Source organism: Chiloscyllium plagiosum, unplaced genomic scaffold (assembly GCF_037043375.1).
Source record: "Chiloscyllium plagiosum isolate Xiang-an unplaced genomic scaffold, Cpla_swu_hap1 HiC_scaffold_31, whole genome shotgun sequence".
NCBI classification, from domain to species: Eukaryota; Metazoa; Chordata; class Chondrichthyes; order Orectolobiformes; family Hemiscylliidae; genus Chiloscyllium; species Chiloscyllium plagiosum.
The window spans coordinates 56579421-56594816 of NW_028270169.1; the positions used below are offsets into that span (position 1 = coordinate 56579421).

General features: G+C 44.3%; 1 protein-coding gene across 13 annotated transcripts in view; it reads right to left on the bottom strand.

Annotated features, from left to right (window-relative positions):
- Window positions 1-15396, bottom strand: part of camkk1a (calcium/calmodulin-dependent protein kinase kinase 1, alpha a) — a 259555-nt gene that overhangs the window by 46205 nt on the left and 197954 nt on the right. For all 13 annotated transcript variants that reach the window (XM_087977564.1, XM_087977554.1, XM_087977557.1 and 10 more), the window contains 3 exons: window positions 8905-9104; window positions 1596-1649; window positions 835-908 (listed from right to left, as the gene is read on the bottom strand). In XM_087977564.1, coding sequence (XP_087833690.1) covers window positions 835-908; window positions 1596-1649; window positions 8905-9104 — 328 coding nt within the window. The remainder of the gene's footprint in view (window positions 1-834; window positions 909-1595; window positions 1650-8904; window positions 9105-15396) is intronic.

The window sequence follows — 15396 nt, forward strand, 5'->3', positions numbered from 1 at the left end:
TCTCACATTGGATTACATATTTTTTTCAATTAAAAATAGTTTCTGGAATCTTTTTGGGATGGTGCAGTTTATGGCTTTCCAAACTCGGTCAGGTCATTACATCTAACATCATGTGGTAGGTTCAAACTAGTCATCAAGGAACATTATACGTGGATGGTAATGGGCTTCAGACAGAGAATTCGAGACAGCACACCTCTGTGTTTCAAAATCACTTCCACAAACTCCAAGAACAAGTTAACAGACACGACTGGGAGGTGTTGTTTGAATGTGAATTTTTACAGCACTTCTTGCATCTGCATGACAACCCCATTTTTGATGTAGAATCAAATTAGGTGAACATGCCAACCAATCTCACAAACAAACCCTTTGATAAATGTCATTTGGTGATATAGGTTCAAGGGTACATGTTGGCCAAGAAATCCCTTGCTCTTCTCTGAATTGCACCAGGGAATTTCCTTCTATTCACCTAAATGGGAAGACTGGATCTCCAAAAGACAGTTCCTCTAACAGTGCAGCACTCCTGCACTAATCTCTGGAGTACGATTTGGACCCACAAACCTCTAAACACAGTGTTACCAGTTGAAATGTTTGCAAGAAAGGAAATGAATGCTTCAGCTTCCTGCCGGGCACTGTGGCCCACTGAACTGGGGGTAACATTCATTGAGTGCTGTTTGATTGTGGACACTCCAGTTGTATTAGAGCTCAAAATTCCCCAAACTGTCCCATCTCATTAGGAAGAATTGGTAAACTGATTGTCTAATTATCTCCTTTTGAGTAACTGGCAACAACACTTGTGCGATCAAATAATTTGAACAGTTTACCATTTTTACTCACTTTTCTGGAAATTCCACAGGCCAGTTCTTAATTTTGGCATGAAGTGCCAGGATATATTCATCTATAAAGGGACACTGCAGAGAAAGAGAGAAAGTGAATCTTTATTACATCTTCCAACTAAACCAACCTTGAGCATTGTAGAGCAAGCAAAGAATTACACTGACAACTGATTTAGGATTGTCAATCAGGCTCATAGTGTGGTGCATTTGTGGGTAGGACCCTGTTCTTTGCCAACAGAAAGAACATGTATGTGCACTATGCATGTTTCAATTCAACAAAATAGGTCCCTCAATCTGCACTAATTTGTGCAAAATCAGAAGGACTCAGTCTTGGGGGCAGGGCAGTGATCACTGAGATCCACCTCTGTGTCCCTACTTTTGACCTCTCTGCCACCCTGCTCATTACATCCCTCAAACCCAGATACAACCCATTTCACAGCACCACCAAAGCAACAACCCCAACCTTTCTCACCTCTGATTTTCCAGTTTGAGGGTTAATATCCTGGTATCAGCCATAGCCTCCATTGTGCCATTGCCATTGGAGATTAAGGTCTCTGATTGGCTGTTAGCTCCAGGTGGGTGGGGCATCCAGATCGAGTTTCATAACCCTGGCAGAAAGCCTGCCTGGCTGACATCTGATCGAGTGGGCTCTCTGACCAAGGCTGCGGATTCGTCTCCACTACACATTCCCAATTTTGGACTGTCCCAGTCAGCATTCCAAATAACCTGAGTCCTGTCACAATATAAGATCCATATACATACCTTGCCAAAGACCAGGCAATACAAGGTGACACCAATGGCCCAGACATCCAAAGCCTGAAAAATAACATTAGCAACATTACTACAACCATCTACACTGATTTCAGAATAGCTGTGCTCCTATACTAACGCCTTGCTCAACATATTCTCCATGATTCAATATCAGATTTATAAAGAATACTCATTTACTCATACATTCAAATAAAAACAGGATTAATGCTGGAAAAATGATCAAAAACACACAGGAGCACAGAGTATACAGTAATGGAGGAGTCATTCAGATCAGCATTCCTGTGCTGACTTTATGCGCAGAATAAAGTGCATTTATTTTAGTTACACTCATAGAATTAGCTAGCTACAGTCATAAAATCTCTACAGTGCATAAAGAGGTCATTCAGCTCATCGATTCTGCACCAACCCTCTGAAGAGCATTCCATGCAGACCAAGCCCCCCACCCTATTCCCGTAGCCCTACATTTACACTGGTTAATCCACCAAGCCTACTCATCCCTGGACACTATGGGCAATTTGGACAATCCACCTAACCTGCACATCTTTGGACTGTGGGAGGAAACTGGAGCACCTAAAGGAAACGCACGCAGACATGGGGAAAATGTGCAAACTCCACACAGTCATACAAAGCTGGAATTGAACGTGGGTCCCAGGAGCTGGGAGGCATCAGTGATAACAATTCCTGTGCTTTCCCTGAAAGCTGAAAATCTCTTTTGTTCAGGTGCTTATTCCTTTTAAAAGCTCCGACTGATTAAAAGCTCTTCAGCACACCCTCAGGCAGTGCACTGCAGATTCTGACCACTCACTCTGTGCAAGAGATTCCTCCTTATGCCTATATCTCCTATTGCTTCTTTTGCCAAGCAGCTTAAATATGTCTCCTCTGGTTCACAAAAAGACTAGTTTCTCCACATCAACTCTGCCCAGTTTCCTCATGAATTGGGGCACCTTAATTACATTTTCTCTTCATCTCCTCCAAGGAGAACAAAGGCAGCTTCTTCAAATTCATCTCTCAAATATTCTCATAAACTTTTGGTTCACCTTCTCTAAAGCCTGCACATCCTACTTAAAGCATGGCACTGAAGCAGACAGCAACTCAGTGTTTTCTAAAAGTCCATCAAAACTTTCTTGCTTTTGTTCTTTGTAGCGCTGTTTATAAATCTCAGAATACTGTATGCTCTGTTAACCTCTTTCTCAATGCGTCCTGCCACATTCAATGATTTAAGAAAGACGTAAGGAAAAGCCAGGGAACTATAAACCGGTGAGCCTAACATCAGTAGTGGGCAAGTTGTTGCAAGGAATGCTGAGAGACAGGATTTACATGTATTTGGATAGACAAGGACTGATTAGGGATAGACAATATGGCTTTGTGCGTGGGAAATCTTATTGCATTAACTTGATTGAGTTTTTTGAAGAAATAACAAAGGGAGCAGAGCGATGGATGTGATCTATATGGACTTCAGTAAGTCGTCCGGCAAGGTTCCTCATGGTAGACTGGTTAGCAAGGTTAGATCACATTAACTACACGGAGAACTAGCCATTTGGATACAGAACTGGAGGGCTGCCTTTTAGACTGGAGGCCTGTGACCAGTGGTGTGTCACAAGGATTGGTGCTGGATCCACTGCTTTTTTGTCATTTATATAAATGATTTGGATGGGTCCATAGGAAATATAGTTAGGAAGTTTGCAGATGACACCAAAATTGGAAGTGTAGTGGACAGGGAAGGTTATCTCAGAGTACAACAGGATCTGATCGTGAATGGGCCAAGGAGTGGCAGATGGAGTTTAATTTAGATAGATGTGAGGTGCTGCATTTTGGAAAGACAAATCAGGGCAGGATTTATACACGTAATGGTAAGATCCTGGGGAGTTTTGTTGAACAAAGAGACCTTGGAGTGCAGGTTTGTAGTTCCTTGAAAGTGGAGTTGCTGGTAGATAGAACAGTGAAGAAGGCGATTGGTATGCTTTCCTTTACTGGTCAGAGCATCGAGTATAGGAGTTGGAAGGTCATGTTGCAGCTGTACAGGATGTTGGTTAGGCCACTTTTGCAATCTTGCATGCAATTGCGTTCTCCCTCCTATCGGAAGGATGTTGTGAAACTTGAATGGGTTCAGAAAAGATTTACAAGGATGTTGCCAGGGTTGGAGGGTTTGAGCTATAGGGGAGGCTGAACAGGCTGGGGCTGTTTTCCCTGGAGCGTCAAAGGCCTTATAGAGGTTTATAAAAGCATGAGGATGGTAAATAGACAAGCTCTTTTCCCTTGGGTGGGGGAATCCAGAACTAGAGGGCATAGGTTTAGGGTGAAAGGGAAAAAAATTAAAATGGACGTAAGGGGTAACTTTTTCACACATAGGGTAGTGCGTGTATGGAATGAGCTGCCAGAGGAAATGGTGGAGGCTAGTACGATGACAACATTTAAAAGGCATCTGGATGGGTCTATGAATAGGAGGGGTTTAGAAGGATATGGGCCAAGTGCTGGCAAGTAGGACTAGATTAACTTAGAATATCAGGTCGGCATGGACGAGTTGGACCGAAACATCTGTTTCCATGCTGTACATCTCTATGATTCTATGACTCCATTAATGCACATATTCTCCAGCTCCCTCTTCTTTAAAATTGTACCTTTTATTTTGTACGGGTATCCTCCACGTTTTGAACGTTCGCTTCATGCCAATTCGCTTTTGACAAAAGACCTACATTAGTACCTGATTTTGCTAATCCAAAGAGAATTTTCACTTTTACGAAAAACGGCAAAATACATCCCATATAAATTAATGCTTCTTCATTTTACACCATTTCGACTTACAAAAGGTTTCACTGAAACTCTCTGCTTTCAGATAGCAGGGGATACCTGTATTGTCTTTTCATAGAATCCTTACAGTGTGGAAACAGGCCCTTCAGCCCAACAAATCCACATCAACCCTCCAAAGAGTAACCCACCCAGACCCATTCCCCGATCCTATATTTACCCCTGATGAATACACCTTTCCTACACATCACTGACCGCTATGGGCAACTTAACATTGCCAAGTCACCTAACCTGCACATCTTTGGACTGTGGGAGGAAACCAGAGCACCTGGAGGAAACCCACGCAGACACAGGGAGAATGTGCAAACTCCAAACAGATAGTTGCCCGACGCTGGAATCAAACCGGGGTCCCTGATGCTGTGAGGCAGCGATGCTAACCACTGAGCCACTGTGCCACATCTTGCTATCAAAATGTACCTTTGCACTTCATGTAAATTACATCCAAAACATGTCTGCCCTCTACACGACCCCTGTTCTCTGAAAGCCTATCATTATTTACCTCACTATTCAAAATGTTTCTAAATTTTGGGTGGATAGAAAGTTGAAAAAATATGTCCTGTGAACTCAAGTCTCAGCCATTCATGCCGATCAAGAAAAGTAGCGCTTCTAACACTATCCCCTGAGCAACTTTACTGAACATCTTCATACAGCGCAAATATCAACCAGTCACTGTCACTCTCGAAGCTTCTTGCCTCTCACCTAATTCAGTCTCCAAGTGGCCACTGTCTGTCTTATACCAGGGACATGCCCAAGCTCACTCTGCACTGCCCCTCCCCCACACTGTCACATTCCCTCCCCCACACTGCCCCAAACTCTCCCCTACCCAGTCACATCCCATTCCCTAAGCCGCTACACCCTCTCCCCCACACTGCCCCAACCCTCCCTTACCCAGCCACATCCCCTCCCCAAAACTGCTCCACCCCCACCCTACAACACTTCTTCCCCAATCTCACTGCGCCCTCCCCCAAACTCCCTCCCCACGCAGCCTTACTCCCAACCTGCACCATGCCCCATCTCACCCTACAACATCCCATCCCCCACTCACACTATCCCCTCCCTCACATTACCCCACCCCACCCCCGCCAGCTGATGAGCTAAGATAGGGGCAAAGATGAGACATGTTACTGAGATGCAAAGGATGGTCTCAGAGTTGGTATGAATATATGGTCAAACCTTATCTCAGGATCAAATATGACACCATAATTACTTTTAGAGTGGATTACTCACAGATCATTAGCAGAGAGAGGGATGGATGGTTAGGGGACAGTATAGAACAGAGATGGATGTGGAGAGGTAAAGCTGAGTGTCATTGGTATTCTAGAGAAGGTTAAAGGTGTGCTTTCAGATGACACTGCCAGACGAGGGGAACATGTAGATGACAAATGAGGGGTACCGGGGTAATGGTGTGAGAGCAGAAAGAGAAGCCATTTCAAGTAATAACAAATCAACGGAACACCCATGGGATCACCAATCTCGGGACTCATAGCAGAGGCAGTTATGCAAAGGTTAGAACAAACAGTCCTACCACAAATTCAACCCAAACTCTGGGTCAGATATGTCGATGACACGTTTGTAATCATTAAAAACACAGAAATAGAAAAAACACACCGGATCACCAACGCCACACTCACAGGAATCCGATTCACGAGAGAAGAAGAAAAGGATAGCCAACTTTCATTCCTAGATGTGATGGTACAGAGAACACCAGACGGAGAATTCACTACAAGGGTATACAGGAAAGCCACACACACAGACCAAGTCCTAAACTATGAAAGTAACCACCCCAACACACACAAACGAAGCTGCATCAGGACACTATTCAAAAGGGCCACAACACACTGCAGTATACCAGAACTACAAAAAGAAGAAGAGGAACACCTATACAAGGTATTCGCCAAAAACGGATACCCGCGCAACTTCATCAGCAGATGCCTAAGAGAAAGACCACGGAACGAAGACATACCACAACCAAAAGAACTAGCCACACTACCATACATCAGGAGCATCTCGGAACTGACTGCCAGACTACTGAGACCCCTAGGACTCATAACGGCACACAAACCAACAGCCACGCTCAGACAACAACTCACCAGAACGAAGGACCCGATACCCAACATGAGCAAGACGAATGTAGTGTACAAAATCCCATGCAAGGACTGCACTAAACACTACATAGGACAAACAGGAAGACAGCTAACAATCCGCATACACGAACATCAACTAGCCACGAAACGACACGACCAGCTATCCTTAGTAGCCACACACGCAGACAACAAGCAACATGAATTCGACTGGGACAACACTACTATCATAGGGCAAGCCAGACAGAGAACAGCCAGGGAATTCCTAGAGGCATGGCATTCATCCACAAACTCCATCAACAAACATTTCGACCTGGACCCAATATACCAACCACTACAGCGGACAGCTGAAACTGACAACCGGAAGCGGCAGGGACAGACCACTATAAACACCGGAGGAAACATCAAAGAAGCGCTTCGCAGGAGGCTCCCAAGCACTGATGATGTTGCCTAACCAGGGGACGAAACGTTTGCAACAAAAACTTCCAGCTCGGCGAACAGAACCACAACAACGAGCACCCGATCTACAAATCTTCGCATAAACTTTGAGTCCTGAAGTTTCACAGAGGTGGAAGGGTGTCTTGGGCAAAATGGCACTGCAGACCTGAAACCAGAGATCCCACTCTCAAACCAAACACCCACCAAATGACCTCATCGAGCTTCTAATGCTTCTTAGAAGCAATTATCATCACCAAAGGTGTAATCAGAGCGAGAAGGACGAGAAAGGAACATGTGCCACTGTCACTATCACCGAGAATGTCATTTGGGACTTCTGATTGCAGCTGTTTTGTTACTGTGGCAGAGCACATACATGACTCAGGGAGTCAACATGAAGTTCTGGAAAAGATAGGAATCGATTTTGGAAGCGACATGTTCAAGGGGAAATTGGAGATATGGTCGAAGTATTCAAGAACAGAGCGACCAAGGGTTGCTTTCTGAATGGAGAGATGATGATAGCAACTTTAACGGATAGTGGGAGAGGAGCTGAAGAGAGAAAGTAGCTTATAATATCTGTAAGATGGGGGCTAGATATTGAAGTTGGGTTATCAGTTTGGTGAAGACTGCAGACACTGGAGATCAGAATGGAAAAGTGTGGTGCTGGATAAGCACAGCTGGTCAGGCAGCATCCGAGGAGCAGGAGAGTCGTAATTTTGAGCATAAGCTTTTCATCAGGAATTCCTCAGATGCTTCCTGACCGGCTGTGCTTTTCTATTACCACACTTTTCCATTCTAATCTCCAGTGTCTGCAGTCTTCAATTTCTCCATGGGATTCATAGACAAGATAAGCATGGAGAGGGTCTAAGGGAGAGAAGCTGGATGCAAGTTCAGGCTTGCAACATGGAAGGGTTAGAGTAGGTTTGGGCAGGTGGACTAGTAAAAGGAAAGGACTTGGCAGAAGCAGCTAATTATGGCTTTATTTGGATGGCATGGTGGCTCATAGCGCCAGCGCCCGGGTTCAATGGCAGCCTTGGGTTACTGTCTGTGCAGAATCTGCACATTCTCCCAATGTCTTTGTGACTTTTTGCTGGGTGCTCCATTTTCCTCCCACAGTCCAAAAAGTGCAGGTTAGGTGGATTAGTCATGGTAAATGCGGGGTTACACGGATAGGGTAGCGAGCTGGATTTGGATAGGATGCTCTTCAGAGGATCGGTGCAGATTTGATGGGCCGACTGGCTTCTTTCTTCACTGTAGGGATTCTATGATTCTATCCTTTGACAGAATGTTAAAGCCAAAGGTAACACTGCAGTTGAGTAAATCAGTGACTGTGGAAACACTATGCCAACAGATTCCTAAAAGGTTTGATAGTTAAGATTTTGAGTGCGCAGTTGTAAATGAATTAAAGGATAGCATTTTCCTGGGTGTGAATCAAATACATAGTAGGACAGATGACAAAAAGTTAAAATACTAAGATGTTTTGAAGAGGAAGAGGCAAGAGAGGGGGGAGAAGCTGTGAGGAAAAGTCCCGGGTTTCGGGTCCAGGTGGATGCAGACATGATTGCCACTGGGTGAAATTTGGAAGGAAAGGGGTTGTCATAGTTGAAAAGACAGAAGGGGCCTTAGCTGAATGAAGACAGTGCTCCTGGAAGGGTCTAGGCTGAAGAGAGTTACACAGAAAAATATGATTGAGGCTATTTTGAGATTTTGAACATATGAGTCTGAATATTAAATCCAAACATTACAAGTCATGGTGACAGTGCTGGTCATTGAGTGAAGTGGTGATAGTGACGATATTAGATTAGATTAGATTAGATTAGATTAGATTAGATTACTTACAGTGTGGAAACAGGCCCTTCAGCCCAACAAGTCCACACTGACCCGCCGAAGCACAACCCACCCTGACCCATTCCCCCACATTTACCCCATGACTTTCGGTCAGTGGTGGAATTATGATATACAGGCCATTGTTTCCCTACCTTCCCATGAAAGCTCTTCCTGGTCTCTGAGAGTGTCTCTGGTGCCATGAATGCTGGAGTCCCAGCTGAACTGGACAGCAAGGCATCGTTCCCCTCAAACTGGTTGCTTACTCCAAAGTCAGCAATTTTAATATGGCCATCATCTCCCAGGAGCAGATTTGAAGGTTTGATGTCTCGATGAATGATCTTCTGGTAGTGTACTATGGGAAGTAGGAAGATAAAATAACATTATTTGGATACTCCATTTATTTCAAAACATAGGACTGATGGGGCTTGTGCAGTTACAGCTTCCAACAGCTGGGGGCATAGGCAGCAAATATATCAGTCAGGACCTGAACCGTCAAGCTATGTCTGAATTTTGCGAACATATTACAATCAGCTAATACAGTAGTGAAAGGTAGAATATTCTTAACCTCTTTGGTACCACAAGAAAAAGGACCCACTGGCACTTTTGTCTTGCAGGACCACTAGTTTGGCATCACTTTGAATGATCTAGCAACTCTAGGCTGGGCATCCACAAGGTGCAGTGGACATTGGCAACCGCAGTATTGTACTGAAATGCAGCTTGTAACCTCACAGATTGGCATATCCCCCACTCTACCATTAGTACTAAACTAGGGCATCAACCCTGATTCCATGGAGAATGCAGGAAGGCATGCCAGGAGTACCACCAGGCATACCAAAATATAAGGTGTCAACCTGGTGAGGTTGCAATGTAAGACTACTTGTATTAAATAATTAGTAGTGGATAAACAGTGGAGAATTAATAAACAAAGAGAGGAGTAGAAGGCTGCACAAACGTTCCTATAGATATCAAAACAACTGCAAGTGAGCATTAGTCCTCCAGGGGGTGAAAATAGGAAATCAACTGTAGATAAGAAAGAAGTGGCATACATAATTAATAAATATTTGGCTTCTGTCTTCACTATCAACGATATAAAAACATTCCAGTAATACCGATAAATCAAGAGATTGAAAGAAAAGAGGAACTTGGTGAAATTATAATCAACAGGGAAGTAGTACAATCATAGAGTCCTAGGGATGTACAGCACGGAAATAGACCCTTCGGTCCGACTCGTCCATGCCAACCAGATATCCTAACCTAATCTAGTCCCATTTGCCAGCACTTGGTCCATATCCTGCTAAATCCTTCCTTCTCATAATCCCATCCAGATGCCTTTTAAATGTTGTAATTGTACCAGCCTCCACCACTTCCTCTGGTAGCTCAATCCATACACATACCACCCTCTGCATGAAAAAGTTGACCCTTAGGTCTCTTTGAAATTTTTCCCCTCTCATCCCTAAACCTATGCCCTCCAGTTCTGGAGTCCCCCCACCCCAGGGAAAAGACCTTGTCTATTTACTCTATCCATGACTTTATAAACCTCTATAAGGTCATCCCACAGGCCCCAACGCTCCAGGGAAAACAGCCCCAGCATATTCAACCTCTCCCTAATAGCTCAAACCCTCCACCACTGGCAAAGTCCTTGTAAATCTTTTCTGAACCCTTTCAAGTTTTACAACGTCCTTCCGATAGGAGAGAGACCAGAATTGCATACAATATTCCAGAAGTGGCCTAACCAACGTCCTGTACAGCCAAAACATGACCTTCCAACTCCTATACTCGATGCTCTGACCAATAACCGCAAGCATACCAAATGCCTTCTTCACTATCCTATCCGCGACTCCACTTTCAAGGAACTATGAATCTGTACTCCAAGGTCTCTTCGTTCAGCAACACTCCCCTGGACCTACCATTATGTGTATAAAACTTGCCATGATTAGTCTTTCCAAAATGCAGCACCTCACATTTATCTAAATTAAACTCCATCTGCCACTCCTCAGCCCATCAAGTTCCTGTTGCACTCTAAGGAAACCTTCTTTGCTGTCCACTACACATCCAATTTTGGTGTCATCTGCAAACTTACTGCCTATACCTCCTATGTTCACAGCCAATTCATTTATGTAAATGACAAAAATCAGTGGATCCAGCATCGATCCTTGTGACACTCCACTGGTCACAGGCCTCCAGTCTGAAAGGCAACCCTCCACCATCACCTTCTGTTTTCTGTCTTCCAGTCAGTTCTGTATCCAAATGGATAGTTCTCTCTGCATTTCACGTAATGTAACCTTTCTAATCAGTCTACCATGAGGAACCTTGTCAAACGCCTTACTGAAGTCCAGACAGATCACGTCTATCGTTCTAACCTCATCAAAACTCTTCATTACTTCTTCAAAAAACTCAATCAAGTTAGTGAGACATGATTTCCCATGCACAAAGCCATGTTGACTATCCCTAATCAGTCCTTGCCTTTCCAAATACATGTAAATCCTGTCCCTCAGGATTCCCTCTAACAATTTGCCCACCACCAATAATAGCCTCACTGGTCTATAGTTCTCTGGCTTTTCCTTACCACCTTTATTAAACAGTGACACCACATTAGCCAACCTCCAGTTTTCCAGCACCTCACCTGTGACTATCGATGAAACAAATATCTCAGCAAGGGGCCCAGCAATCACCTTCCTAGCTTCCCACAGAGTTCTAAGGTACACCTGATCATGTCCTGGGGACTTATCCACCTTTGTATGTTTTAAGACATCCAACATCTCCTCCTCCATAATATGAACATTTTTTTCAAAATGTCACCATCTATTTCCCCACATTCTATATTTCCACATCCTTCTCCACCTGACTATATCTGTGGTTTTTCTCCCTTCCTATAACTGCCATCCATCACACGCTCTAGCTCTTGTAAATTCCTCATTGCCTCTAACTGCCATTCTAACTGATCCATGCAATATGATTGGATTCGCAACCAAAGATATTTCCTGCAGACATATTCATCAGTAGCATGGAAATTCTCCCTAATCTCCCACATCCAACAGGAAGAGCACATCACTCTGGTAAAGGCCATCTTTGCAACTTAACAACCTGCATACCCAGAAAATAGCATCGTCTTACTGCTCTAAAAATACTGTTCCAGGCTAACTTAGTACCGATGTTTTATATTTTTAAAATTTAATCAAGAGACAGATCTCAATAAAACATATAATCAAAAAAGAACCCACTGTACTCACTATTGTAGATTTATAGCAAGGTAACATTTAAAAACTATGCACTTATCTATTCCTGTGCTGACAGCTCTCCTACACAGGTTCCTCCAAGGGCAGCTGTGAATTTTGCTGTTTGTTAATTTTTCTTAGACACACTCTGATGTCTAGAGTTACTTGAACTCAAACAGCAAAGGCAGTAGTTGTGCAGATTCACTGCTGTGTCAGATAGCACTGTAGTTTTCTTTCTCTGACCATGTGGTCTCTGCCTTTTGTCTCTCTTCCTCCTTTTTAAAGTGCCATTATGTTGATCTTTTCTCTCCAAAAGTTCCAAAACAATGCAACAGCTTATAAAACAGTAACTACTACTCCTGGAAGTCGAGGAACGCAACACCAACACCTGAAATACCTCAAAAAGGAACAGCTTGATTTTAAGTGCGAGCAGCAGCGGAGGTAGGGCGAACTCGGAAGACTGCAGATAAGGTAAGGCAGCTTTTATTAAAATTACTTACCGGTAGCGAGCAGCGGTGTTTTTCTCTTTCACAGAAGGAGCGGGAACAGCGGAGGAAGTGACGGGGACCAGAGGGGTAGCCGGGAAGGTAAGCAGTGAGTATAAATACTCACCCTTCGAAGCCAACGGCCATTTTAAGTGCGAGCAGCAGCGGAGAAGGAGCGGGAGCAGCGGAGGAAGTGACGTGGACCGGAGGGGCAGCCGGGAAGGAAAGCAGTGACCATATATATCAGCAAGGCGGCTAAACCCGAGACTCTACTACTGTAGTGTCTCCCACCTGCCCTCCTCCTCTAACCTAGTTAATAAATAGGAAGAGCGGGAGCGAAGACCAGGGGACTGCCGGTAATATATCTGGGCAGTGGCTGAACCCGAGACACTACACGTGTTGTGTCTCCCACCCCCCCCCCCCCCCCCCCCACCCCCCCCCCCCCCCCCCCCCCCACCCCCCCACCAAAAATAGGACTCTGGTTTGTTAAGGCAAGGATTTTCTATTTCTTTATCGGTGAATGGTTAAAAACTTACTTTTTATGGTTTATCTATTAATTGATTTTTAGAAAAAGACTATAGCAGAGAGGTATCAGAAAGTATTTTAACTCAAAACTATACAAAGTAATAAAGTAATTAACTAAGCAGAGATGGCTGTAGCTGTATGATGTGGGAGCAGGCTGATCCCATTGTGAACGGCAGTGACCACATCTGCAGCAAGTGTTGGTTGCTGGAAGAACTCCGGCTCAGAGTTGATGATCTGGAATCTGAGCTTCAAACACCGCGGCTCATCCGGGAGGGGGAGAGTTACCTGGACACTTTGTTTCAGGAGGCAGTCACACCTGGGAGATTAAGTAATTCACATTCAGTTAGTGATCAGGGACATCAGAGTGTGACTGTAAGTGAGGCAGGTAGGGGGAACCTGAGTTCAGGAGTGCAGGAGCCTCAGCCCTTGACCTTGTCCAAAAGATATGAGATTCTTGCTCCCTGTACGGATGAGGAAAAGGGCTCTGGACAGGATGAGCCAGCTGACCATGGCACCATGGTGCAGAAGGCCATTCAAGAGGGGGGAGAAAAAAGACAAGTAGTTGTTATAGGGGACTCTATAATTAGGGGGACAAATAGTATCCTATGCAAGCCGGATCGGGAGTCTCGCATGGTGTATTGCCTGCCCGGTGCCAGGGTGCGAGACATCTCCGACCGTCTTGAAAGGATATTGGAGCGGGAGGGGGAGGATCCAGTTGTTGTGGTCCACGTTGGGACTAACAACATAGGCAAAGCTACGGTGGAGGACCAGTTTGGGGATTATCAAGTACTCGGAAGGAAATTGAAGTACAGGTCCTCAAGGGTCATAATCTCCGGATTACTGCCCGAGCCACGTGCCAATTGCCATAGGGATAAGAAAATTAGGGAAGTAAACACGTGGCTAAGGGATTGGTGTGGGAAAGAGGGATTCCATTTCATGGGGCATTGGCATCAGTTTTGGAACCGGGGGGATCTGTACCGTTGGGACGGTCTCCACCTGAACCGATCTGGTACCAATGTTTTGGCGAAGAGGATAAATAGGGTGGTCAGTAGGATTTTAAACTTCTGAGTTGGGGGAAAGGGAAAGTGAAAGCGACGGGGAGTATGGAGTTAAATGGAAAGATAAGCAGGAGGATAGCATGTATGCAGGTGGATTCAATCTTGAGGCAGATTAGGAATGCAACAAAAAGGAAGGATAACTTAGGACATCTTATGACTTCCAATATCTCTAATGATAAGAATGTTAGCATTAAGGCACTTTACCTGAATGTTCGTAGCATTCGTAACAAAGTAGATGAACTAACGGCACAGATCATCGTGAATGATTATGATGTGGTAGGCATCACAGAGACATGGTTGCAGGGGGTTCAGGACTGGCAGTTAAACATCCAAGGGTTTTCAACTTATCAAAAAGACAGGGAGGTGGGCAGAGGGGGCGGGGTGGCCTTGTTAGTTAAGAACAAAATTAAATCTATGGCACTGAATGACATAGAATCGGATGATGTGAAGTCTGTGTGGGTGGAATTGAGGAACCACAAAGGCAAAAAAACCGTAATGGGAGTTATGTACAGACCTCCTAACAGTGGTCAGGACCAGGGGCGCAACATGTACCGGGAAATAGAGAAGGCATGTCAGAAAGGCAAGTTCACGGTGATCATGGGGGACTTCAATATGCAGGTGGACTGGGTAAATAATGTTGCCAGTGGATCTAAAGAAGGGGAATTCTTGGAATGCTTACAGGATGGAACAGGCTATTTTGGACTTAGTGCTATGTAATGAACCAGACTTTATAAAAGATCTTAAAGTAAGGGAACACTTGGGAAGTAGCGATCATAATATGGTAAAGTTCAGTCTGCAGTTTGAAAGAGAGAAGGCAAAATCGGATGTAATGGTGTTACAGTTAAATAAAGGTAATTATGAGGTCATGAGAGAGGAACTGACGAAAATCGACTGGAAGCAGAGCCTAGCGGGGAAGACAGTAGAGCAAAAATGGCAGGAGTTTGTGGGTATAATTGAGGACACAGTACAGAGGTTCATCCCCAAGAAAAGAAAGATTATCTGGGGAGGGATTAGACAGTCATGGCTGACAAAGGAAGTCAGGAAATCTATCAAAGAAAAAGAGAGATCCTATAAAGTGGCCAAGAGCACTGGGAAATCAGAAGATTGGGAAGGCTACAAAAACAAACAGAGGATAACAAAGAGAGAAATAAGGAAGGAGAGGATTAAATATGAAGGTAGGCTAGCCAGTAATATTAGAAATGATAGTAAAAGTTTCTTTCAATACATAAGAAACAAACGACAGGCAAGCGTAGACATTGGGCCACTTCAAACTGATGCTGGAAGCCTAGTGATGGGAGATAAGGAAATAGCAGGAGAACTTAATAAGTACTTTGCGTCAGTCTTCACAGTAGAAGACATGA